The sequence below is a fragment of the Oryctolagus cuniculus genome, chromosome 5, assembly GCF_964237555.1.
Source record: "Oryctolagus cuniculus chromosome 5, mOryCun1.1, whole genome shotgun sequence".
Taxonomy (NCBI): domain Eukaryota; kingdom Metazoa; phylum Chordata; class Mammalia; order Lagomorpha; family Leporidae; genus Oryctolagus; species Oryctolagus cuniculus.
Genome location: NC_091436.1, coordinates 15,449,236 through 15,476,809, shown reverse-complemented (window position 1 = coordinate 15,476,809; position 27,574 = coordinate 15,449,236). Strand labels below are relative to the sequence as shown.

Below are 27,574 nucleotides of genomic sequence, written 5' to 3'. Positions count from 1 at the left end.
TTTTTGCACTAAGAAAACATGACAGAAAAATCAAAGAAATTTTTTTACTGAGCAAATTAGATGACTTATAAACTTCATTAGGTATTTGGGAACACAAAGGAACATTTAACAAATTACTGTTCTAACCTTAAAAAATGGCATGTGGGTGCTCTGTGGACATTAACAAACTTCCTGAAGCCTTGACTCCAGGAGATACTTTCCTGATGCAGTAGGATGTGACACACCATGGCTCCTGAAGCTGGCTGGGTAATTAAGGATCACATCTCTGCGTCTACACTCATTATTGCATTGTAGCAAAGTGGCACTGGTAGACAAGCACTAACTCGCTGAATTTATTAGCTAGTGTGTCACAGTCAGGAACACAAAAAATAACATCTCTGTGCGTGAGCGAGCCTGGGCCTGAGACACGCTGACTCTGAATCTCTGAGGTCCATGGTAGTCTACTGGTTTAACAAATGCCCTCCCCCTCAACACACACACATGATGTCACTGCACATGGGCTGGAAGACACACAGAGTGGCACATCATTCTACAGTATTTACACCATCTATTATACAGCAACAACATCTGTCGATAACTCAAGAGCCTAGATAATATGTAGAATAATAATCAGGAAATGATGCAATCATTATGATGAATTCAATTATATAAATTCAATGAGTATTCATTATCTTTGTTTTCTTTTTTTTTTCTTTTTTTTTTATTTTTTGACAGGCAGAGTGGACAGTGAGAGAGAGAGACAGAGAGAAAGGTCTTCCTTTGCCGTTGGTTCACCCTCCCATGGCCAGTGCACTGCGGCCGGCGCACCACGCTGATCCGATGGCAGGAGCCAGGTACTTATCCTGGTCTCCCATGGGGTGCAGGGCCCAAAGACGGGCCATCCTCCACTGCACTCCCTGGCCACAGCAGAGAGCTGGCCTGGAAGAGGGGCAACCGGGACAGAATCCGGTGCCCCGACCGGGACTAGAACCCGGTGTGCCGGCGCCTCAAGGCAGAGGATTAGCCTAGTGAGCCGCGGCGCCGGCCCATTATCTTTGTTTTCAATAAAATGTACTTAATTGTAAATTTATTTATAATTTCCTTTTTAATTGTTTTTAACACTAGTTTTGTAAAATTACTGAAAATTTAACAGTTGACTTTTCTATACCAGATCCAGAACAGGCAAGCCACTGTTAGAACTAAAATGTTAATTTAATATCAGAGACAGCAACTAAACAGACTGCAGTATCCCTTATCCTAACATTTCTTCTACTCTAGAAATTTTCTACTTCTTATTGCCCTTAGACATCATGATTAGACTAAAAAATCCAGAATGTTCTTTGGGTCCAAGAAAGCTGGACACCTTTGAGGCAAAATAATTCATTCCCTTATGTTTTTTCAAACTAAAGTTAATTATTTCCTCACTCTATTTTCCCTCACAGCCCAATTAATCCTTGATATTTTATATGTTTCATATGATAATATAATTATGCAAATTCCATGATGGCAAAGAATTTGTTTTACTATTATATTTTCAGTGTCTTAAACAGTGCCCTCACATATGTTCAATATGCATTAACAATTAATGATACAATGAATGGATGTCAGAAATGGGAGCAAAGGAGGTTAGAATAAGTCAGTGATGAGAACCTTCCCATGGAAGCCTGTGGCACTCCAATCTCCAGTTTTCTTTCCAGTTCTGAATAGGGGGTGGAAGAACCCAGCATGTAGCACAAAAAGTAGCACAAGGTTATGTTTTTTGAGAAGAAAACAGATACTAAATATTACTGAATCACAAACACAATTTTTTCTTTACTTTCCTGTGTTACCTTCTGATTTTCAGAAGAATCAGGAAAAGTATAGATTTTTATTTTTATACTATTGCTTCAAAACCCCTACTAAAACTGACAAAGATGGAGGAAAAAAAAACTCTTACTATAGCCTATTCAAATTGCAAGAAGTAGTAAACGATAGTTAAGTGTTCTTTAACATCATATGTGTTTTTGAAGAGAAGGATGAACTTAAGTTTTTTTTTTTCACATTGTAATCTATGATGTCACACAAGCTCACACCACAAGCTACCATCTGTAGGTACACCCAGTTTACCTCCAGGTCTTTGAGGAGTTCTTCAGCTCTGAGGCTGTTACTCAGGTTGCTGATGTTTTCAGCCAGCTGTGGAATGGAGTTATTTGACCACGCATCGATCTCATCCTTACTTGAAAGTACATCGTCCCAGATGGACAAGCTTATCCTCAGCTTATCCATGTTTTCTTCCAGTTTCTCTGATGCCTAGGACAGAAAACGCAAGGCAGAGGATTGATCCTCTGAGGTGCTGAGGTATCTAGTCTCTCACCAATCAGAAAAATTAATTAATTAATCAGAAAATTATATGATGATGGACATGTATAGTTTCACAAATATAATTTTGTAAGCAAATTAGCACATCTGACTCAAGTGAATGCTGATCAATACACAGAATGTTTCTGTGATTAGAAGAGTTGTTTGAGCGGCTGGAATTGTGGCGTAGCAGGTAAAGATGCTGCCTGCAATGCTGGCATCCAATATGGGCACTGGTTTGGGTTGTGGCTGCTCCACTTCCGATGCAGCTCCATGCTAATGGTCTGGGAAAAGCTGCAGAAGCTAGTCCAAGTATTTGGGCCCCTGGACACACGTGGGAGACCTGGAAGAAGATCCTGGCTTTTGGCTTTGGCCTGGACCAGTCTGGCCACTGTGGCCATCTAGAAAATGAACCAGTGGATGGAAGATCTCCCTCTGTCTGTCTCTCTCTCCCTAACTTGGACTTTCAAGCAAATAATTATTTTTTTTTTAAAAAAGAAGACAACTGAGCACCAAAAAGGAAACCTGTTGAAGTGAAATGGACACTATGAGAAACAGTGACTTGATCAGCCCTTGTACAGACTGTTGATGAACAACTTAATACTTTATCCCTTTAAGTATTTTTTTTGTTCTACTTAATATTATTGGTTGAACTCTTTAATTAACACACAATTATTCTTAGGTGTTGACATTTAACTGAAAAGTGATCCCTGTTAAATATAAGAGTGGGAATAAGAGAGGGAGGAGATGTACATTTGGGACATGCTCAAGCTGACTTGCCCTAAGTGGTAGAGTTAGAAATGTGCCAGGGGATTCCAATTCAATCCCATCAAGGTGGCATGTACCAATGCCATCTCACTAGTCCCAGTGATCAATTTCTGTTCACAATTGATCATAATGATAGGACTAAGAGTCAAAGGGATCACATAAACAAGACTAGTGTTTGCTAATACTAACTGATAGAATTTAAAAGGAGAGAAGGATCCAACATGGGAAGCGGGATACACAGCAGACTCATAGAAGGGCAGATGTCCTAAACAGCACTCTGGCCTCAGAATCAGCCTTTAAGGCATTCAGATCTGGCTGAAGAGCCCATGAGAGTATGTTAGGCATGGAAAGCCAAGACACTCTGGCAAAAAAAACAACAACAACAACAAAAAAAAAAAAAAAAAAAACCAGCTAAATAAAAGATCTCTGTGAGTGAGATCCCAGTGGAAAGAAGCGGCCATCAAAGAAGGAGGTACCTTTCTCTGAAGGGAGGAGAGAACTTCCACTTTGACTATGACCTCGTCTAAACAAGATCAGACTCGACAAACTCCAAAGGCTTCCATAGCCTTGGCAACTCATGACAAGAGCCTATGGTGATTACTGATGCCATAAGCAAGAGTGTCAATTCGTTAAGTCAACAACAGGAGTCACTGTGCACTTACTCCCCATGTAGGATCTCTGAACTTAATGTGTTGTACTATGTGAATGAACGGTATAACTAGGACTCAAACAGTATTTTACACTTTGTGTTTCTGTGTGAGTACAAACTGTTGAAATCTTTACTTAATATATACTAAATTGATCTTCTGTATATAAAGATAATTGAAAATGAATCTTGATGTGAATGGGATGGGAGAGGGAGCAGGAGATGGGATGGTTGTGGGTGGGAGGGAGGTTATGGGGGGAAAAGCCATTGTAATCCATAAGCTGTACTTTGGAAATTTATATTTATTAAATAAAAGTTAAAAAAAGAGTTGTTGAATTTCTGAGACAGATTTTTATTAGTAAATAGGGATACCAACAACAGGTCTATCTATAAATCTACTAAAATATAATTTACTATAAGTCTGAATTCTACAGAATTGAGGTTCATTTTGGAAGTATTCTATTTATTTTTGAAAGTAACATAATACCATTTTTTGGGGGGAAATACTGAGACACAGCAATAGGCATTATATTCATTCTTTCTCCTTCTCTTTTTAAGATTTATTTAAAAGTCAGAATTACAGAGAGAGGGAGGGAGGGAGAGGAAGAAAGAGGGAGAGAGAGGGGAGAGACAGAGAGAGATCATGAATCCACTGGTTTACTCCCAGATGGCCACAAAGGCCAGGACTGGACCAGGGCAAGGCCAGGAGCCAGGATATCCTTCTTGGTCTTCCACATGGGTGGCAGGGGCCCAAGCACTTCGGCCATCTGCTGCTGCTCTCCTCAGGCATTAGCAGGAAGCTGCATCAGAAGTGGAGCAGCTGGGACACAAATCGGTACCCATCTATATCAGATGCCAGCATCGCAGGAGGCAGCTTTACCTGCTAAGCCACAACCCTGGCCCCGGGTATTATCCTCTCACATATAACACAACACAAACTAACACGTATAAGAGCAGTGGAATGCATGTATTTAAAATGTCACTGTCTAATACTTTTTCTATAATAAGAATGCTCTTTTTGAAGTATGGGCATATGAGGTTTTCCTGCAGTTCTCAAATTATTTGATTACATTACAGAAATATCAATGTCTAGCTTTGGTAAATTTAGCTTAGATAAGGAACTTCTGAACTTAACGATAACAGGGAGCAGCAAAAATCCCTGGATTTTTGAACTGTAAGGTAATATAAAATATTTATGGGTAAACACTTGAGTTCCAGGGAAGATCAAATGACTTCTTCTGTGGTCACATAGCTATTAAGTGACAAAGCTGGAACTAAAACCCAACAATGTGAAGTCCAATATTTCCTAATGCAAAATTATAACCTTAGTGATTTACATTATTATATATTACAGCTTCATTTTCTGTAACATGTTTATAGTCTTCTATTTTTAATCCATAATTCCAGAGTTTTGAAAAGGAAAACTTGCAGAGCTGTAATTTTTTATGATTAAGGCTACCATGTGAAATTCCAGAAAATCTGCCAGTAAGTTTTAACAAAAGGAAGCAAATAAATTTTCTGGTTCTAAACCTTATGTGAACACTACTTTTCTTCATAATATCATTTTTCATTTAGCATTAAAAGTTACAAGTGAACACACATCCCTGAATAAACCTTCGCCCAGGAGTTTAAGAAACAGGAACATTTAAACTGTTCACCGAACGCCTGTGATTGTCTTACATCCAGCCACTTGTCCACAATGCTCTCCATGTCTGTTTTCACCAGGATGAAATCACCACTGTGAATTTTTTTCAGCTCAGATAACAAGTGTTTTCCTTTACTGGTAAAACTATCCAGCTCTTTCTGTTTATTATTCATTTCATTCTTGGCAGTTTCGTGCTGTGGACATAAATGTTGCCTTAATTAATAAAGCAATCAATAAGTCTAGTTTAAAATCACTTTAAAAAATTTAATATCACTGCCATTTGTCAAACCATAATTAATCAATGATGTTAATTATATGTATATTTAGTGACATTTTCTTAAATTACTAGAATTCTAGGCTATCAATATACCTAGAAAAAAAAGGTTGAGTTTTTTCAGCCTGAATTATCCACATATAAATATACTGACAAGAAGAATTATGCAGAGAATTGCTGTATGAGTAAAAAACAGACCTACTAATATAATAAAATAAATACATTTTGAATTTTACCTTGGAAAAAGCCCACTTAAGATCCTCCTGATCTTTTATAGGAGTTCTGGTTACAACCACACTGTTGGCATTTTCCAGGACTTTAGATACAGTTGACTTCAAGTTCTGGTAGTCTCTCATTAGGTCAATAAGTCCACAGCACTGACCCTGGCTGTCACGATGAAAGGAAAAATAGCATTTATTGTCACATATCAAGAAAGGGAAGAGGTCTCTATTGCTGGACTGATACATTTCTATGTAAATGCATCTACACATAAATGCTGGAATGAGAAAACCATATTTCTCCCTAGTAAAGCCAAAATAATGCTACTGATTAATACTATTTAATTCAAATGGAAAAAAAATCTATGAACTCATTGGCAAAAAAGAATCCATATTTATTCTTAACAACTCAAACTTATTTAGGTGAGTCACTGCAGTTTTTGTTTTTTAAAATGCAGTTTTAATTACTCTATAATGGCATATGTTGGGAGTAAGAAAATATAGCAATATAAAGCAAAACATAAACAAAAGAAACAAACACTGCCATTGTTTGAGATCTTTCCTTACATTTCAGTATAGCAAATCCATTATTAATGAATCACCTGAAAATTGTCAAAATAAGATATTTTTGTTTACAAGAGCAAAGTGCCATTGATTAAGCAATTCTATGTTTAAGAAGTTTTCCAAAGAAAAAGATTTATGTGTACTAACATTTAAGTAAAGTGATATTCTTCACACCATTTTTTTGTATTTTTAAGAGGGAAACAAAAATAATCCAAATGTTAAAAATGGATTAATGATTGAATAAATTCTACATTCTTAACAACTGAACACTGCACAACCTCTAAGTCACAATCTAAAAATTTTAAAACCTAGAAAAGTTTGTATGAATGGTTAAATTTAAAAAGCCTACATTAACAGTCTACATTTTACAATGTGTTCTTAGTTCTGTTTAAAAGGCTTTTGCATGTGAGGTAAGGAATAGCTTGAGGTTCACTTTTAATGCACAGGTTTATTCAGTTTTTCCAGTACTATTGTTGAAAAGACTATCCTTTCCCCATCAAATTGCCTCTGTGGTTCTATTGAAAATTCATTGACAATGTGTGAGCAAACTAATTTCTGCATGCTATTTATTCCATTGACCTATACATATCACACTGAAAGCAGGTAAAGTGAATTCTTGATTTTTTTCAAAAGAATACTATTTATAATAAGCTTGTACGCTTCTAAAAAATTGTGTGGAATTTTTGATTGTCATTATATTGATACAAAAGGACCACAATAACTATTTTAAATAAAAAAAAAATGGTTGATGTGAACAGGTGCTTTATTAACAAAGATATGCAGATGGCAGATAACATATCAAAACATGCTCAATGTCATTAGTCATCCGAGAAATACAAACGAAAAATACAAGATACCTTTATACATTTATTAGAATGTCAAACAAGAAACTAAATAAAAACTTGATGACACCAAGTGCTAAAAATTATGTGGAGCAACTGGAACTCTCATACATGTTTGCACTCTGTTGAGAGTGCAAAATGTTGAATGGAAACATTTAGGAAAATAATTCTTTTTTTTTTTTTTTTATTTTTGACAGGCAGAGTGGACAGTGAGAGAGAGAGACAGAGAGAGAAAGGTCTTCCTTTGCCGTTGGTTCACCCTCCAATGGCCGCCGCTGCAGCCGGCGCACCGTGCTGATCGATGGCAGGAGCCAGGATCCAGGTGCTTTTCCTGGTCTCCCATGGGGTGCAGGGCCCAAGCACCTGGGCCATCCTCCACTGCACTCCCTGGCCATAGCAGAGAGCTGGCCTGGAAGAGGGGCAACCGGGACAGAATCCGGCGCCCCGACCGGGACTAGAACCCAGTGTGCCGGCGCCGCAAGGTGGAGGATTAGCCTATTGAGCCACGGCGCCGGCTTGGAAAATAATTCTTTTAATGTTAAATATATACTTTATCACAGACCCCACAGTCCCACTTTTACCTATCCAAGCTAAATAAAAACTTATATACATGAACTTGAACATGAATGTTCATAAATTTTTTTATTCATAATCATCTACACTAGAAAGAACCCAGATGTCCATCAACTACTGAATGGTTAAACGATGCACACCCATTCAGTGTGCATTCAGGTATAAAAAAGAATAAACAATGGATACATGCACATTTGCAAAGCAGAAAAAGCCAGACTCAAATGGTTATGCCATGTATGACTGCCGTTATATTGTTATTCCAGAAACAAATGCAACTATAGATACAGAAAAATGATTAAAACTTGGCCAAAGACCAGCGTTGTGATGGAGGAAGACTGATTGTGAGACATGAGCGATTTTTTTTTTCAGGTGGAAGAACTGTTAATATAAAATTTGAGGGTTTGATAGTTACAAAATTGCACGTTCATCAAAACTCACAGAGGCAGGCATTTGGTGCAGTGGGTAAGGCTGCACTGGGGACACCCATATCCCATGTCAGACAGCCAGAGGTCCACCCCTGCTCTGCTTCCATTCCAGCTTCCAGCTAATGTGCACCCTGGGCAGCAGCAAGTGCCGGGTTTAGGTCACTGTCATCAAGGGGAGACCCAGATTGAGTTCCTGATTTCAGGCCAGCCCTGCTCTGGCTGGGGACAGCGGGGAGTCAATCAGTAGATAGAAGGTATTCTCTCTCTCCCCCACTGCCTTTTATATAAATGAAAACTAGGGTGTTGAAAGATTTATTTATTTGAAAGGTGGAGTTAAAGAGAGAGAGGCAAAAGCAGAGAGAGAGAGAAGTCTTCTATCTGCTGGTTCACTCCCCAGATGGCCACAATGGCCAGGCCAAAGCCAGCAATCAGTTACTTCAGCTGGATCTCCTATGTGGGTGCAGGGGTCCCCAAAGCACTTGGGCCATCTTCTACTGCTTTCCCAGGTACATTAGCAGGGAGCTGTATAGGAAGTGGAGCAGCCAGGATCAAATCTGTGTCCATATGGGAAGCTGGCACCACTTAGCCCACTACACCACAGTGTGGGTCCTAAATAAACAAATTTTTAAAAACCTCATAGAATTGCACATGACAAAGGGTAATTCTCCTGTATTTAAATTATACCTCAAGTCACTACAAATACAATAAAACAAAAAAAAGAAGAACCAGAGTTTCTCATTTTAACACTTTTTAATTTTTGATAATGTCTGCTTTCAAGCAGTGTCTTCCATGTGTAATTACCTCAAGACTACACACTTGATAACCTTCTGTGGGACTGGGTTTTTGTGTGCCTAAAGGGACACGGCATACCTACGGCAGCAGAAGGTATTTAACTGTTGGTCACATCGAGGTAAATCAATAACATATGGCCTAATGTCACAAAGTAAGGGGGAAACTGAAAACAGAACTGGGGCGTTTTTCACTTACTTTTCATGAATTAACTTTCTCGTATCTTCCCAGGTGACTTCTAAGCGGTTTATCTCCCTGTCGACTTCAGGAGCGAAAGCTACATCTTTCTGGGCAATTTGCTTAGCTTTGTCTTTCAGCCAACATAGTTCATGCTCGTGAGAATTCAGTTCATCTTCTAGCTGATTAAACATTCTCAACCTGTGAAGCATGTTATTTTATGGTCAATTTTCCAAAGTTAGTAAATTATTTTCTCCCTTAGCACACAAGGTATCCATAAAGCACACAGAGGGACAGCTAGAAAAACGTTTAACCCTTTAATTAGTGTATATTAACTGATAAAGATGCTTTCCAAGTTAATTTTGCAGCATAACTTAAATGATATTAAAAAAAAAAAACTAAAAGTTACTTTTACTATTCACCTTCAACTTTCTGCTGACCTTGTCTGTCTACTTTGTTTTGATAGTATGATTTTGAAGACTCAGGCTAACCTGTGGGCCAAGTAGGTGAATATTCATTGCAAGGCCATTGCAATAAATCCTTCTGTGCCATGAGATGCAATTCATGTAAATAATGCTATTTAAAGGTCGCAACTGTTTCACTCACCATCAAAATGGCTTTATTAAGCTTTATGAAAACTATATTTAAGAACTTAAAGGACCTACTGAATTAAAAAGATTTCCATGTGATCACGGTTGTATCTCTAATATATTAATACTTGAGCATTTATGGCCTCACGGAGGTTCTTCCAGTCTAGTGTTTCGGTACAGCTTTGTAGAGTTTATACAGGGAATATCCAGGTGTTATTCATTTTGTTCCCACAATGAAAGGGTTGGAAGCAGGCATTATCATTGTCTCTGCCTTACAAGAAGTGATGTGGTTTTCCCAAGGGGGTGCAGGGACGCATAGGCATGGCTGGGATTAAATGAACCCATCAAGTCAGAGCAGCATGTGGCATCCCACATGAGACTGTGGAGTTTGGTTTGGGGGCACTAGCAAGGCTCTTGAGCCCAACCCAAGCTTCCTTTTCTAGTAATGCTAGGGTCTCCTGTTTGCTTGGCCTGAGCAGGCCTGAGAAAGTCCAGATACCCTACAGGACCTAAAGCTACTGCCAACTTCTGGAGTGAAAAGCACTAGGCAACTCCTCTCTGTACTCTGCAGGCCATTTCTTCTTCCCAAATCTCATCCTGTTGTGTAAACTTCTTCCCAGATCTCATTCTGTTCTGTCAGTTTACCACGAGATTAGAGAGGAAGCTTACTGCCTACAAGGGATGCAATTTCAGGTGCTTAGTCGTTGCCCCATATTAACTCCATTCTCATCTAAAGCTTTGGCTTAATGTATGATTTTGGTTAAAATGAGACAAATGTCAGTGTTCTTGGTGGAGCCGACATGGATCTGATTAGTATGGAGAACTTCGTTTGAGTGCATTTCATCTGTTTTGTTGCCCCAAAAGTGGCCCCGGGAACATGAAAGGAGAGATTTTATTAACAGGGAAAAAGGAGATTGAAATGAAATCTGTACAAAGGGGAGATCATGAAGGGAACTTGCCTTTGAGCCCTTTGCTTCACTATCGCACTCACTTGACAAAACCCTGATTTTGCTGAAACCCATTTCTCTGCCCTCTTCTGCATACACGGAGGCATACAGACAAGCAGCTGTCCTGGGGAATACTACGCCAAGCTGCCTGGTCTCACTTGAAACGAATGAGCACAGACCTCAGGTGTCTGCTCAGTGCCTTCCTAAGCTCCTCAGCCAGAGAGCTGCTTCCTGCCACTTCCTCTCTGGCAACATCTGCCAGTCTCTCACCTTAGGAGCTTGTTCCAGTGTTCCACCAGGAGCTGGCAGTCCCCAGGGAGGAATCTGCTTATTTTTACCATCAGAACAACCGATCTACTCAGATTTCTTCATTTCTTTTCTCCCATTCTTTTTAGAAAAGATGAGTCCCTTCTCCTATCCATAATACATTGCTTAAAATGGACAATGTGAGTGCCAGATCTGGCGTGCAACAGATTAAGCTGCTGATTTTGATACTGGCCTTCCATATCAGAGTGCCAGTTCAAGTCCTGGTTGCTCAGTTTCCAATCCAGCTTCCTGTTAATGTACCTAAGAAATTACTGGACAATGGCCCAAGTACTTGGGCCCCTGCCACACATGTGGGAAACCATTATGACAGAGTCACTGGCTCCTGCCATCCCTGATGGTCGCAGGCATTTGAAGAGTGAACCACTGGATGAAAGCGCGCGCACGCTCTCTCACTCTACCTTTCAAATAAGTAAATAAATGTTTAAGAAACAGATGGTGTGAGCTACATGTGATCTTTTATCTAAAGTCTCAGAGTGGATCATACGAAATCCTTCTTAACATCCTTAAGGAAGCCAAGAACTTGCACTTCTCAAGTGTTAAATCACCCATGAATTTGCATCTTCGAGTATTCTTTAAAAGTTGCCAAATACAGTGCTGTTAAAGTTTCACACAAAAGTTAATTTGAACACAAATACAAAGAGCCAGCTGCCACGCACACCACTTCCCATTACCTCTGCTGGAGAGCCTGCCGGGTGGGCTCCTTCAAGCGCTCCTTGTCCGTCCGTTCTTCAATGTCCTCTATGCTTCTCAGCAGCTCCTCTTTCTGCTCCTGGAATGCTTTTTTCAGCACTGCCAGGGCATCAGCTTCACTCTGCTTGGTTCCCAGAAGGTTCTGGATCCGCTCTACTTCAGCAGAGAGCTGATCGGCCGTGGCTCGGCATGACGTCCTTTGCTTGGAGCTCCCGCTTCTCAGATGGTATTGGGCTTTGGCAAGAATGCTGTCCAGACTAATGGCAGTGGATTCTAAGGTTTTAACATCTGCAATAGCATCATTCAGGTCTTTTTTTAACAACTCCGATTGTTTCTTACTCATGCTGCTGGTTGCTTCCACCGTTTCCCTCAACCGGTGGAGAAGCCCAGACAGAGAGGCATGGGTCTGTAGGAATTCTGTCAACTGGGACAGAGCAAGCTGCCGCCTGCCCACCACCTGACTGGCCTCCTCAAACAGCTGGAAGCAGTCCTCTGCCTTGCCCTGAAGGAGGTGGAGGTCCTCGGCTTGGCCCAGAGACCCCAGCTTCATCAGGTGGCTCCGCAGGCTCTGCAGTTCTCCCTTCTTGCCGTCTACTTCTGCTGCATGGTCCTGGAAAGGAAAAGAGGTGCTGATTCCTCGAGTACACAACCATGCATGACACAGACGGGCTGCAGGGGTTGTGATGTCAACTACAATACTACAAGTGCAATGGACTCAGCAGCATGTAAAGGTCATTTATGGCACTTTTTTTTAAAAGAAATGTTCATAAAATTTCCCATTTTGTTCATTGGGTGCTTCATATAAAACACCATTCTGAGCTGGAACAAATTGCCTGGTGGGTAGAAACTGTCAGTTAAAACAAATTGAAAATTTGGAAGATTTCTAAAGATTATATAATAGAGAATAGAAATATTTTTATAAATAATAAATGTTTGTATAGAGCAAGTGTTTGGTCTAGTTATTAAGCCACCAGGTAGGGTGCCCAGATCCCACATCAGAGTGCCTGAGTTCAAGCCTCAGCTCTGTTCCCAATTCCAGGTTCCTGTTAATGCAGACCTCAGGAGGCAGCAGGTACTTTGTTCCTTATCTCCCCCATGTGGGAAAACTGGACAGTTTCTGGTTTCTGGCTTCAGCTGGACCCAGCTCTTGCCACTGGGGGCATTTGGAGAGTGAACCAGAAGATGGGAACCCTTTCTCTCCACCTGTCTTTCTCCCCCTCTCAAGTAAATAAAAAATAAAAATTTAAAAACATTTGTACATTACATATATATGCATATATAAACCTATGTGTACGTATACTACACATCCATATACATGGGAACTTTAAAAAGTTTGTGTAAAATGGAATTAAAAGATAGTGCATGTTTTCCAGGAACTTTTTGAAGTCCCCTGTGTGTGAGCACACGCTATACAGCTAATTCTAATAAAGCTTACAGCAGGGGTGGACATACTCCTAGATGAGCATTAGCGTCCTTTCAGAGGTGAAGACCTGCACACATCTCAGCTGCCCTCTAAGGCAGTGGCGCGGAGAAGACCCTCCTGTGGGAAGCTCCACTGTTTCCCAGTGACTCCTTCTTACAGTCCAGCAGAAACTTGCTAACAAGCTCAGCAGGCTTCCCATTAAAGGGAACTTCTTTATTTTGATGATAATGACATTCATGAACCCATCAGCTTGACTACTAAATGTTAGACCACTTCCTTCCTAACAGGAGGTTCTTTTTCTAGAGCAATTGCTTCAGAAAACTTGTCATTGCAACTCACTCTTTCCTCTTTGAGATGTCAATCTTTTCAAAGGCCTTGGGCCAACTCTTTAACCTGGGAAAATCTTCCCAATGACCTGGGGGCCTTCCCCTCGAAATGCAACCATCCTGAAAGAGAGCAGTCCTATCTCCCAATGTCTTTTTTTTTAATATCCTTTGTTTCTATCCTATACATTTTGTGGGAGGCAGAAACATAGAGGGAAAGAGAGCAAGCGAGAGTGAGAGAGAGTGCGAGCACTCTTATTCACTGGTTTACTCCCCAAATGCCTGCAACAGATGCAGGCCAGGGGCTGATGCCAGGAGACAGGGACTCAATCCAGTTCCGTGTTGTGAGTGGTAGGAACCTAACTATCTGAGGCAACACTACTGATATCTTCACTAGCACGAAGCTGAAGCCAGGAGCCAGAGATGGGTATGGAGCCCAGGGACTCCCCTATGGGACACAGGTGTATTAATTGGTATCTTAGTCAGTAGGCCAAAAGCCTAGCTTTTTGCTATAATTTTTAACGAATCAACATGCTATACTGAAAAAGGACACAGTTTTTTCCTAATATCCCTACATCAATATATACTAGAAAAGTGAAAAGCAGCAGGTGTATGTAGAAGCCTGAAAGGTACAAAGGAAAGAGGGGAGAAAGGAAACTATAAGGTGGTGCTGCCAGAGCAAATTTATTTTGATTGATATATGAATAGTATTTTTAGCTTATAAATCTCAAAGGAACAAAAATGCTCCATTTAACAGCCAACGGTACTTAATCCTCTGTATGTCATTTTAGAAGTTATGTGATAAAAATACAATTTTTGTGCTACAAGTATATAAGAGCAATACAATGATAAAGTTTTTATTGAATCATCTGTGACAGGCATGTTCCAAATGTTTTATCTCTATTATTTAATTTGATTCTCCTCATACCCTTATAAAGTAGCTACATTATTACCCCCATTTCGTGTATAAGGAAACTGAGACTTAAAGCTAAGTAACTTGTCTGGATTCTAAGAGATGTAAGAAACCACAAGGCACTTCTAATCTCCCAATGTCTTTAGTGAGTGCCTTGCTCCAAGATGCAAATTTACCTCCTGTCCTGAGGGTATGAGAAAGTCCGAGCCAATCAACAAACCATCACAGTCTGAATACTCAATAAACATAAAATGTTTTGATATTAAGTATAACAGCAAACATATTATACGGCTTATCCCAATTATACCAATGCTGAATGATCAATGTCTGATTTTCCTAAATGTTTTTAGGTTCTAGGATAGATATTACATTGAGTTCATAGATAAAGGAAGTCATAAAGCTTAAACCTCTTTAAATAGTAACTAAGAAAAATGAGATTATTAAAACATTCAGTATTAGATTTAAGCATTGGAATAAAACAAACTGGGAAGCTTTAAAATGGACATGGCATCACATTACCCTAGAAATCACTTGTTCTTCTATGAAAAAATTCTCTCCAGGTGGGTGCTTATTTTATGAGACATGATTTTAACTCTTAATCTACATAAGTGTTGCCTACACTCATACGCTCAATCATTAGAACATTTTCAGGTGAGGAAAAAAGTAAATTGGTACCTGCCTGGTAGACTGTTTTATTTAAATGTTGCATCCCTTTGCAACCAGGAATTATTTTAGAAGTCATTCTTCAGTATGAAAAGAACATACTTTACCTTGTGCCGGGCAAGAGCTACCTGCTGATCCGTCAGGCTTATCTCAGAAGTACTTTGTAATTCACCAAGAAACAGCTTAATCCACGTAGAAAAGGAAAGCAGCAGCTCATCAAATTGCTGGTGTTCGGCAACCACAGACTGAAGAAAATTAATCCTACGGAGAGAAAGGCGTGGAAATGCCCCAGAAGTGGGCAAGCTCCCCACGTGTTTTGGGAACTGAGCTTACCCCAGGCAGGTGACATCGTCAGACGGGGACACAACAGACCTCTGGCTCTTTTACACTTCCCAGCCCTGTTCATTTCCCAACTTCCCCTGCCACTGTTGGCCCCACCCACCCTCAATCCCCTCCATTTCTTTTCCACCACATCTGATCTGTCCATATCTGGTTAGCACCTCCACCACGGTAGGCAATGACACTGGAATCTTCTCTCCACGTCCAACCCCCTCATCCTGGTTGGAATCACTTCATCTCACGCTGGCCTCCTACATTCTCCTGCACCCACTTCCCTCCTGCCACCTTTGCCTCCATATCTTATTGTCCAAAGTCTAGATAACAGTCAGAAAGGATAGCATTCCCTGTCACGAAGAAACATTAGGCTCCTTTTCTGTGACACTTAGGAAAGCAAAACCCCTAGAGCTTCCAACTGTGGTCTACAAGGAAGCCCACACAATTCTTTTTCCTGCTCCATCTGACACGGCTCTGCCCAACACCCCACTGATCTCTTGTTATGTGATATCCCAGCTCATTTCTGCTATAGGGACTAACACTTTCTCCCTGTGTCTCTGTCCTCAGAGGACCTTGGGATTTCTCCCACACAGAACTCAGATTTCAATTGGATACATCGCCCGAGAAATGCTTTGTCTTGCCCCAGCCATGTTACCCCATGTTACCCCATGTTGTCCTCTTTACTATGCTTAGCATCACCTGGATCAGCTTTGTTCATTTGTTGATTATACACTCGTTTTCCCCTCATTCCTTCCTGTGTCCCTCCTCCTCCATGACAGCAAGGACTTTCCCTGCCTTGCTCGCTAGAAAAGTGGTTGGTGTATGGTCAGGGAGCTCCCAGTCCTTGTGTAATAAATGAACTGGTTCATTAATAATAGGCCATGAGAGCTCAGAATCCAAAACTGGTGTTAAAATAGCACCTTGATCCAATATTTGCAACTGAAGGTCAACATTTTAAAATTGACTTTCATGCTTTCATCCTTATCAAATCTGTTACGGATTATCCTCACATGCACAAATTATATTTCAAATGCCTTGATGTGAGTATAAGGCTTTAAAAGTCTTTTATTCTCCCCTGAGGGGTGGAGAGAGACTGTTCTATTTTACAGAAAATTGTTCATATTTTGAGAGTTGGCATCAAATCCTTCTGTAGGTTTTCCTGAACCCATTCTCCCAATGGTTTCCTTGTTATCCTAAAATTGATGTAGAAACTACTAAAGGTCAGGTAGTCTGTATTTTTGTGGCTCCAGTATCCGATATGTGTAGTATTAGGTAGGCACCCAATAAACACTTGTTGATTGAATAAATAAATAACCAATGAATAAGCTCAAGCTCCACGGAAGTAGTCAGTGAGAATCTGATTACCCACCAACACACACCAGAGTGTCCTGGTTACTATATGAACTCAATAAGTATTTGATGAATGAATGGACTTAAAAAACGGCCAGAAAGTTTGAATTCTTATCCAAGACCACATAGTAATCAAAATCAATATCAATTTAAAGAGAATTTGTTTTCTCTTTCATTAGAAAGGTATTTATGGCTAATTGCTAGTCATCTGGTTAATTAAAATTTAATATATTTCATATAACATATAATGCATTTCAAATAATAATCATTTTCCCCACTCTCCCCAAAAGATCTATATTGGAATGAAATGGAAGTACTAGTGTATATATATAAATGCCTCTGGTTGAGAAATGAATTGTGAGACAAATTTTAGTTACCATTTTCCATCTGTTCACAGACTGCTTGGGCAATAAACAATACAAACATTAGTAACCCTACTGTCCTCAATATACTAAAACTATTTAAATATTTGCTCATTGTAAGAAAAATGTTGAATTAAGGTTCATCAGTCATGTTAATTTTTGAGGACCTTAAAAAAGACTTGGACCTTAACATGACTGATAAAGTAGTTCTCATCTGTGATATTCTCTGAGCAGCTGAATTAGACAAACAAAACTATGCTCCAATTTAAAAGCAAGCACACAGTATAGAAACTGTTTTACAACCAACCGTTTGCTAATTCTCTGTGGTAAATCTCTCCATCTCTCATCCAACTGCTCCAGGTGCAGTTTCATCGTTTTCACGTCGTCTTCAGAGGCCACGGAGAACAGCGACCCCTTCAGCTGCAGAAGGTTGCTGTAGCAGGAGGCCTGGGACACGACTTCCTTCTGCAGAGCCTGGGGACAACAGAGCACATCACAGATGTTGGCCAATAGGACTGAGCCAGAAAGACCGCAAGACACCGGTGTTTGTCACTGACGGTTCTCATTCCTTCAAAATGCAAGCCATTCGGCTGCAGGAAGTTTTTAATTGCTTTTTAAAAAGATTTACTTATTTAATAGGTATGCACACACATATATAGAAAGAGAGAAAGGGAGGGAGAGAGACCTTCTATTTTCTGGTTTACTTTCCCAAATGCCCACAATTGCTGGGGCTGGGCCAGGCCAAAGCCAAGAACTGGGAAATCACTCTGGGTTTCCCACATGGATAACAGGGAATTGAATACTTGAACCACAGTCTGCTGTTTCTCAGTGTGCACACTAGCAGGAAGCTGGAATACAGAATAGAGCTGGGACTTGAGGGCCAGCCTGGGACTCCTCCATGGGATGTGGGCATCCTGAGTTCATCCTAACCGCTGCACTAAATGCCTATCCATTTTATTTGATTTAGAAATGGAACAACTGTATCTTTAATGCTAATTTTCAGATACTACTGGAATCCAAATGAGTTTTCTGGAGTCTAAGTTATATATGGTTAGGCTTATGTGGAAGCTGTAGAATCTCTTTCAGGATGTGTAGACTGACCATAAAACAGGAATCAAAGAAAAACTATTACCAAAGAGATCCACGCATCTAACAATACCAAGCTGTAGTGCTAAGTATATGGAACACAGCTGCTCTCTGATTAGGTCAAAATGGGGAACTTGGGCTCTTTATCTTACTTTCACACAACTGAACTACTGATTTAAAAAAAAAAAAATTCAGGCATTAAATCTCTTTGGCATTATGATTGCCGAAATTAAAAGTGTGGGTCCAACATAATAAGAGATAAACACTCATATAAATGGGCAACAACAGAATATGGTGTTAAATGAGATAATAGTTGTAGCATGACTCATAGCAGATGCTTGTCCAAACGTGCTCTTTCCCTTCTCAATGAGGCTACAAGCGAAACAGCTAAAGCTATCAGTGAAAAGAGTACATGGCCTAGGGGTGACAAGTAACACCACAAAGCAGAACTGGGACTGTGCCGAGTAGCACAAAGGGAACAAGAAACACAGGAGGCCAGACCAGGAGGTGGGCATTCACAGGTCACATTTGGCCCACCCAGAGGGGACAGCTTTGTTGACGCAGTATGTGGATGCTGCGGAACCAGGCCTGCAAGCCCTCCATCATCCTCTAGGTCATACAGTACTCAGCTTCCATGTAAACGCATGCAGGGACACAGTTTTATATTCCCAAATGTCTTTGTACCCATATGCCTTACAATCTGTAAGAAAGGAGCTGTGACTTCCCTCTTGGAACTTCTTACATGCACAGACTATGGACTAATCATGGCCTCTGTTCTCAGGGCAGCAAAGAGTCACTGTTGTTTTCTGAAAAGGAGCTTTTGTGGAAGATTAAAACAGAACACATCAGTGTTTGATGAACTTGAAAGGCAAGAGAACCCAGGCTGTGGAGGACTGTCAAGGTCAAGGAGGCAGGAGAAGTGACAGACACTTCTGATGGAGATCTTATAGAAGCAATTATGAAAAGGAAAGGAGCTAAGCTTCCTCTTAAACTTACTGTACAGTGTTATGGGAGAAAGCTGGGGTGTCAATCTGTAATACAATAAATCTTGTCTGAGAAGCGATTTTGCCTGTTGAGCTTTTTGTCACAGTCAGCACCACTTAAAATAAATTATTAATCTGCAGAAATCAGTAACAGTGTCTGTAGCTTCAATAATACTTATATTTTAAAACAACTTCTTCACGAATAATATTTATATTTTGAAAACTAAATTTTATTTATTATTTATATATTTATGTTATATATTATTATTTTAAATACTTAAATTTTAAAAACTTCAAGAATGTAACAAGAAGCTGGTTTTTTTTTTTGCATTTCTATCTACCAGCATTTCTGCACATTCATTTTTTAAGCCTTACTTGAAAATAATAATTACTGTGACTTCTCTCTACATTATACTACTCCTCACTTCTTAGAAATACTTTTTATTAACAAAAGTCCACATAAATTTGTATTAGAAATTATACGTATGACCAGCTTCAGAAATTATCAATCGATAATCAACTTTGGTTTATCTACACTCGTCTTTCTGCTCTCCCTCCCTCAACTCCCCTGACAGTTCTGTTCAAATATGAGACATTATGCTATGGGATTTTAGCACATCGTGGAAACTGGTCACCACAAAGTCCTTTTCGTTACTTTATCTTTGGGGCTGTTCTATTTGGGATACCTTGACATCAAGTGATGCTTCAAGAATCACAAAACCCAAGCAAAGTGTTAAGTTGGATCTAGGTTTTTCAGTTATTTTCTTAAAAAAATATAATGAGGACATAGCAAGAGCATTTCATTTTCCATGCGCACACCTCCCTGAACTTGCCTGTATCAGCTGAAGTTCACCCTCCACTTTGACTCTGTCAGCAGAGATGTGCCTCTCTGGGGATCGGGCTATTGTCTCACACCGCTCCAGCCAGGTCGAAAAGGATGACAGTTCTTTCTCCAGCCTAATGTAATCAGAGAAGAAACAAATTCACCCAAAATTGTCATGCTTAAGGATTAGACTTTTCTCAAGCTGGAGGGTCCAACACGAACCAGTTTAAACAAGACGATGTCGGTCATGTCATTCCCAGCTGCAAAGGTGGGAAAGTTGCTTCTTTCTCTTCCCTATGTGGACTTGCACACGTGTTTACATCTGAGCAGGATATAAAGATCCGTACACAACCTCTGCACCCTCAGAGGTCTTCAGCTTGTATGTAGAGGTCGATCGCATCCCATAATACACACATGAATTTATGTATTTTACAACGGGGGTGACTATTCCCCATCTCTTAAAGGATAGTAGCCCAGAACTTCCTACCTCCTAGGGAAAGTAACAAGAGAAAACATGGCTTACCTCTGCCAGTGGGCCAGCAGGCTCCCCAGCACGGCCTGTCTCTCTTTAGCCTTACTCAGTGTCTCTTCATACCGCTGCTGCAGATCCATGGCGTCCTGCATGCAGGATTCTCCGCTTTTCACCTTGCGGGCACTGGCAGAGAAAGCAGTCACGGTGCTGCTCAGGGACTCCAGGCCCTGGCAGAGGTCCTAAGGAGAGGGCAAAAGGAACATAGTGGCCCGCTCTTATCTATGTGTGTGTGTGTGTGGTCCATGACATTCCACAGAGGTGCCTTAAACCGTGCATGCTCTCAAACCCTACACAGACTTCCTATCTCTTATATACATATCCATGAGAAAATTGAACTTATAACTTAGGCCCAGAGATCACAGTAACTAAAAATAGAAACCGTAACAATGCTGCAATGAACGTCATTTAAATTTTACAAGTGGGTTCTTTCTGGACTCTTTCATTTTATCCTTTTAGGCCATGAGTGTGGGTAACTGGAAGTGCAAAGGGACTGTTGGACAGCAAATGCACAGGATTGAACAGGACACAGGATTATTTTGAAACCCATCATCAAAAACTATTTCCCCTCTGTTGTCATAAATGCCAATGGTATCAAAATTAAAAAATGCTCTGTCCCCGATTTGAAGTAAGCTACAGAGAAAGTGAGGACAAAGCTACTTTCTCTCATGCTCCTCTGTCTCAGTGTCAGCCCAGGTTCTTCCAGGTCTGGCCCAGCCCTACCCCCGGCTTTCTGGTCCTCGCTGGGCGGTGCTCGAGAGGTTTCCCATGAGGAGAGCGACTTGCTGTGCACCTGAGTAGTTCAGCTCTCCCTCAACAATTCTGGTATCTTGTGAACATTCCTATTCCTTTCACATAAAATTTGTATTTAAAGAATGCTATTCTTAATTGAAAAGCTGCTTGCAACTTAGTACTTCAATGGAAACATAGAGGAAAGGTTAACACCCAAAATAACTGTTGCTGGGCTTCGAATAATCCCCAGATGCCTCTGAGTGGGGTGGGGCGGGGCAGGGCAGGGCAGGGCTGTCCATTGCATGGACAGACTGCCTTCCTGAAATATGCAATTGTCTGCAGAGACAGAAGAGAGGCACATTCTGTCATCACACCCATTTTACAGATAGGACAATCAAGACAGAGAAAAGTAACTTATGTTAGGAAATCTAAGTATTAGAAAAAATAGAATGGTATTCTCTGGGATTGCATTATTATCCTATTAAAATAGCCATTCAGATTGATCTTTTCCTATTTTTCCTCAAATTTTTCAAAGGAACATGTGACACACAGATATACCATCATCATGAACACTCAAATGATAAAAATTCCACCCCCCTTTCCGGATGTGCCTGTCTCAGCTCCCTGCTTTGCATCACTTAGCACCTTTCTTGCATGTATGTACAGCATCCCTACTAGGGATAGCATCTGTATTTGTGCTTATTAATTTACACGTTTCCCTTTAGAATTTCCTCGTGAATGAATCTCTTTCTCAGCATCGTTCCCCAGGCCTGCCTAAATCCTCAGTGGCCTCGCACAAGATTCTCAGTGATCATTGTAGAGCTTGGACCACAAAAGCCAGCACTGGAAACAGATCTGTGAGGACACAGCCCTTTCACATCTCAGTGCAGTGGGCTGACACCTACTCTGCACACACAATTTTTCCTGCACATTGAATTTTAAACATGCTAGCAAGTGGTTAAAGTGTTTATTAAAGCTATATTCTCAAAATATTGTGTTCTAATTAAAACAGAAATATTTTTATAAGTTTTTTTTAAACATGGGTGGCTTTAATTTCAAGATTTATTTATTTGAAATGGACAGTGAGAGAGAGTGAAAGAGAGAGATCTCCTAGGTACTGGTTCACTCACAGAAATGCTCACAATGGCTGGGGCTGGACAGGCCAAGGCTAGGAGCTGGGAACTCAATCCAGGTGGAAGGGTCCCAACACGGGAGCCATCACCTGCTGCCTGCTAGTGCACACGCGAATGGGAAACTGGAATTGGTAGAAGGGCCAAGAGTCAATCTCAAGCACTCCAATAACAGGGATGTGGACACTTAACTACTATGCTAACTGCCCACCCTACAAAATATATTTTAAATGAACCCCCCTTTCACATACATTTTTAATGAGAATTTATTTGTATATTTACACCTCTTTTATGAAGTATGTTTGATCTATATGTTTTAACATGAAAATCTTTCCAATTTTAATTCTCATAAAATATTTACTCTGTTTTCTTTTCAAGTAGGAGTTATCCAATTTTGAGCTGAAATGTTGAAGCATATTCTTACCATATGTTCTTGGAGTACTTTATATGTTTCTGTAGCTGAAGAACATATTTTAATTGGATCAGCCAGTTTATCTTCAAATTCAGACACAGACTGCTGGATCTAAAACATTGGTGAAATACAAAAATATTGTTGACAAAAATATACAGCAAGGCTAAGAAGGTGGTGGAGAAAAAAGTATACCAACATTTTATGGTTAACATTCAATGTGATGACAAAATTCACCTAAAAATATCTAAAATCAATAGGTTTCATTATTTGAATTGGAAAATTAAGGCTTCAGGACCATTTGCATGCAATGTGTAAGCCTTACACTTCCCTACAAAGGGTACCATACAAATGCCTATAACTTTAAAAATTATGGACGACCTGGTAGACGATTGGCAAGTGTATCCTTTGCTTACTCCACTACTTGTGCAGGATTTATTACATTTAAAAGGCAAGGCGAAATATGTAACTGAAGAAATCAGGGACCGATTCTTACCTTGCTAAGGTTCTCCTCAAACTTTTGCTGCTGAGATAAGTGCCCCAGAATGGTTCCTTCGAGACACTGTGCATGCTCGCGGAGTTCTTCCCAGTATCTTCTTAGTTGTGTCAACTTGGCTTTGATTCGAGCAGACTCTCCGGTGGTAATAAATTGAGCAAAAGACTGAACTTCTTCTTCTAATCCTGCAATACTGCTGAGCTTACTTTCTATTTCTTGAATAATGACCTATTTAAAACAAGAAAAACTGAATGTAGGCTGAGTAAGATCGCCTTCTTGAAATGACATAATTATCTGCAGAGACAGGAAAGCAAGGAAAACCTCCTTAACTGACTTTTCAACATACTTGGTTGGTTAGAGTACAACTGTGAAGCAACTCTGTTTCCTGACCTCGCTGGGAGGTCTACAAATACTACCCAGCAGGGTTGGGCTCTCTGGCTAGAGACTAATGAGAAGCAGCTACTTCTGCTTGCAGTAAGTGACTCTTAACAGTATCTCCTAAGGTGCAGAGAGCCGCCTACTCTTCCAACCAAGCATTTGCATTGACTGATCTGGGAGGCAGTGTGTTCTAGCAACTGGTGGGAATGCTAACATTTACATTCATGTACCTTCTCTGAAATGTAGCTGCTATCTCATATTTTACCAAGCTAGAAGGTTTCCTGGCTGCATCCCTATTTAAAACAAGTCTCTTCAAATTTATCGTCCATTCTCTATGTTTATAGTTTCCAAATTTAGAATGTATTTGGGCTTTCTGGTTTCACCTGCAGAGATCAGATCCATCAAGTCTAAGGAGGCACCCAAGATTTTGATTTCTAGCAGATTCCCAGAGAAGCTGATACTACAGAGTCAAAGACTCCTCTGCTCCATCCACTCACTTGCTCTCTACAGGAAGGAGCCAGAACCCTGTAATTTTAATCTGAGGCACAGATGACATGGCATATGTTAGCATATGCCTGAGAAGTGCCAACAACCCCTGAAGGATGCATGTGTATGGAAGTGGGTGTGTGTCTCTCAAACACAGAGGCTTATTTGTGTATAAGAAAATCAAAGTTATTTGAGAAAAAGAGCGAAATCATTCCATCAAAATAGTGCCAAGAATTTTGACAAATTTCAATTTCAAATAATTTAAATGAAAACTCATGTTATGCTAGGAAAAAATAAATTAGTGATTTCTGTCTATATGGGATTCATGAATAACAGAGTAAGTTTCAGGTATACATTGCTCTCTTGTCTATTTTTTCATATGTGTGAAACAGTGGGATAGCAGATATTTGTTGTTTAATGACAAACCATGTCTTGATTAATAGAGTTCCTTTCTCTGTTTTAAAGTCTTTTTTAAGAAAAATATTACCCATAAATTTATCATATCTCAGAGTGTCTCCTATACTCTGATAATTGTTTTCTGTGCTTATATGGTGAAATCATCTTAAAGTTTTAGTTACTAGAGTAATACATTTCATCAAGATGTTCACAAATACAATTTCATGGTTGAACTGTGGCTAAAAAAATTCCACTCAAGAGAAGATGGGCAATGATGGGCATTGTTTATCAATGATTAATTAGAAATACGGAACCAGTTACTTGGAAGAACATGTAACAATGAATAAACACTAACCTTGGGTAACTGTCTTCAAAACAGTACAAATGCTTCAAAAATTTTAATTGTGAGATTAAAGTGAGAACACTATGGAAGCACTACTATATTTTTAATATTTTCTCTAACATAGCTTTCTGTTGGACATAGAACATGAGTCTAGCCAGCTAACCTCCACAGAATAGTCATTTCCATCTTTCCTTTCTTCTAACAGATGTTTTTTCTTTGTTATTTATGCTTATGTAATATATTTTTAGATAATTTCAAATGGCATACTGGACATAATAAAATGTAGTAGTTTTCTAGTCTGATGGCATGGAAATCCACAATTGAATATTTATATATGTTAAAATAAAGGGTGTAATTTTTTTTTACTCTGAAGAATAACAATGAGATGACATTGGATTATGGATGTATTTCAGAAGACCCAGAACAAGGGTTAAAATAGCAGTAAATGGATCACAGGAAGAATATAAAAGTTAAAAAATATATGTTCATTTTGAAAGGGGAAATATTTGAGAACAAACTACTCAAATATGCTATTCTTTTTTTTCTGAGAATTTGGGGGAAATGCTTGGATGTCTACTTTGAACAATTTTAAAGATTAAAATTATTTCATGAATATTCTTTGATGGTTTGGCATGTATTTTTCCTAACATACCATGGAAAGTAGGGCAGACTGTGTGTACCACATCTTGAGTATCTGTACATGCAAGGCAAGAAGGATCTGTATGGCTGTAATCTTAGCTCCACAACATTGCAACCCCCAAGCCCCCGCCTCCATGGTCATGGCTTGTTTGAGTCATCATGTGAAATGTTCTCTCACCTTGGTATTTATTTTATGCTATATGATGAACAAAATGTCAGAGGGCTTTCCTGTTCCCACCCCTCCCTCCTCTCCCACCACCAAAAAAAAAAAAAAAATGAGGGAAAAAAGAGCTGATAAAGAAGTGGCTGAATCTTGAAAATGTGTCATGTAAAATTACATAAAAAAAGAGAAAGAGACCACTCCAAGCTTCTTTCTCTCAGTCCATTTTTCCTTAAACTGCTTGAGATAAGTGGACGATGACAATCTACACACATGGTTATTTTAGAACTTGGAGACCTAAAGTTTCAGAGCATCTGTTCATGTCCCAAGGTCATTAACAAAAGCATTGCAGGGGGTGGGGGATCTTTTTTTTTCTGCCAACAGCCATTTGGATATTTATAATATCTTCGAGTCATACAAAATTATCAATTTACAAATTAGCCTGCTACAGATTTATTGAATTTCAAGGCCAGACCAAATGATTTTACCAGCTATAAGACATGCAGGCTGAATGCTCCCCACCCCTGCAGTGTCTGATGCTTTACCTAAATAAAGTGAACTTTGTGAGCTCCCCCTCGTGGTTCATGAAGGAAACACTACTCATACGTGAGCTAGACATCTGAGATGACTCTCAGAGGACAAATGCATTCCAGACTGTAACAATGAATCAACAGAGCACCTCATTGAAGGTTAATTCAAAATCAAGGAAAAGAATAGTGTAACCATAAAAATATTTTAATGATATCGCACACAATAATGGCTTCAGATGCATAAGTCAGACAATATTAATACATAATTCCATCTATAAAGTATTACTCATTGTATCAATGAAGACCTCTTAGCTGGTATTTTCTGTGAATTTTAATGGGATCACATAGCAACGAAAGATTGATCCTGGGACCAGGTAGTTGTTGATGAAATAAATTTAAGAAAAGAGCTCTAACAGCTAGGCATAGATCAGAAATGTAACATGGGAGCAGGTCACCTTAATTTGGCTGATTTGCATGTCCATGGCAGATGACGAAGTTTCCAAGGCATTGAGCTCATTTTCTTTCTCAGTGATCCAGATGGACAGGGTCTCAAAATTACTGCCAAAATGATCCCACTTGTTTTTCACCATTTCCATGGTTTTAATACTAAAATTAACCAAATTAAGTAAATAAAATGCAGCATTTTAATATAGAATAACAACAGATTTTCCTTTAAGTCATCAGGTGACATAATAGTGAAGACATTTTACCATTTATAAGTTGAAACTTTGTTAATGAAAAATAATTTACATTTGATCTTAGTAGTATGTCAGGCCTTGAGTCTTTTATTTACCTCTGAGAATAAACTTTAATAAGGCAACACCTATGCTATGATAGAAATGGAACCACAAATTTGAACAAAGTATTATTGGGTACAAAGGGGAATTGCCTCCAAGAGAAATCTAATTTTGTTTGGGCCAGTAGTTGCCAGGACTAATCTTAATGAACTATACCAGAGTAGATTCCAGTGCACGGAGTTTTATAAGTGTACAATTTTCATGGACACATTCCTCTTGCCCATAAAGGAGAGACACTGTCAGGTTGCTTTATACTGAAATATATATTTATACATGTGTCTTTGTAATCTGAATCCCATACCATCAGGCAGAAATTGTGTCCATCATTAGTGTTAGGACTGCAATTTATAATCTAAAATGATTTCAACTATTCTTATATCCACAGATGTCCTACTGTCCTGATTCCAAAAGACTTTAAAACTCTTGAGCATGAGCACCCTGTTTTTAGACACTTAGGCTTTATCTATAACATATGTAGTGAACAATATCAGCTACAGAC

General features: G+C 39.5%; 1 protein-coding gene across 28 annotated transcripts in view; it reads right to left on the bottom strand.

The window, feature by feature from the left end:
- Positions 1-27,574, bottom strand: part of SYNE1 (spectrin repeat containing nuclear envelope protein 1) — a 551,595-nt gene that overhangs the window by 278,019 nt on the left and 246,002 nt on the right. For all 28 annotated transcript variants that reach the window (XM_051855247.2, XM_070073379.1, XM_070073388.1 and 25 more), the window contains 12 exons: positions 26,734-26,884; positions 23,347-23,574; positions 22,866-22,964; positions 20,574-20,761; positions 20,061-20,184; positions 17,466-17,632; positions 15,221-15,374; positions 11,773-12,401; positions 9,259-9,438; positions 5,886-6,036; positions 5,411-5,569; positions 2,086-2,268 (listed from right to left, as the gene is read on the bottom strand). In XM_051855247.2, coding sequence (XP_051711207.2) covers positions 2,086-2,268; positions 5,411-5,569; positions 5,886-6,036; positions 9,259-9,438; positions 11,773-12,401; positions 15,221-15,374; positions 17,466-17,632; positions 20,061-20,184; positions 20,574-20,761; positions 22,866-22,964; positions 23,347-23,574; positions 26,734-26,884 — 2,413 coding nt within the window. The remainder of the gene's footprint in view (positions 1-2,085; positions 2,269-5,410; positions 5,570-5,885; positions 6,037-9,258; positions 9,439-11,772; positions 12,402-15,220; positions 15,375-17,465; positions 17,633-20,060; positions 20,185-20,573; positions 20,762-22,865; positions 22,965-23,346; positions 23,575-26,733; positions 26,885-27,574) is intronic.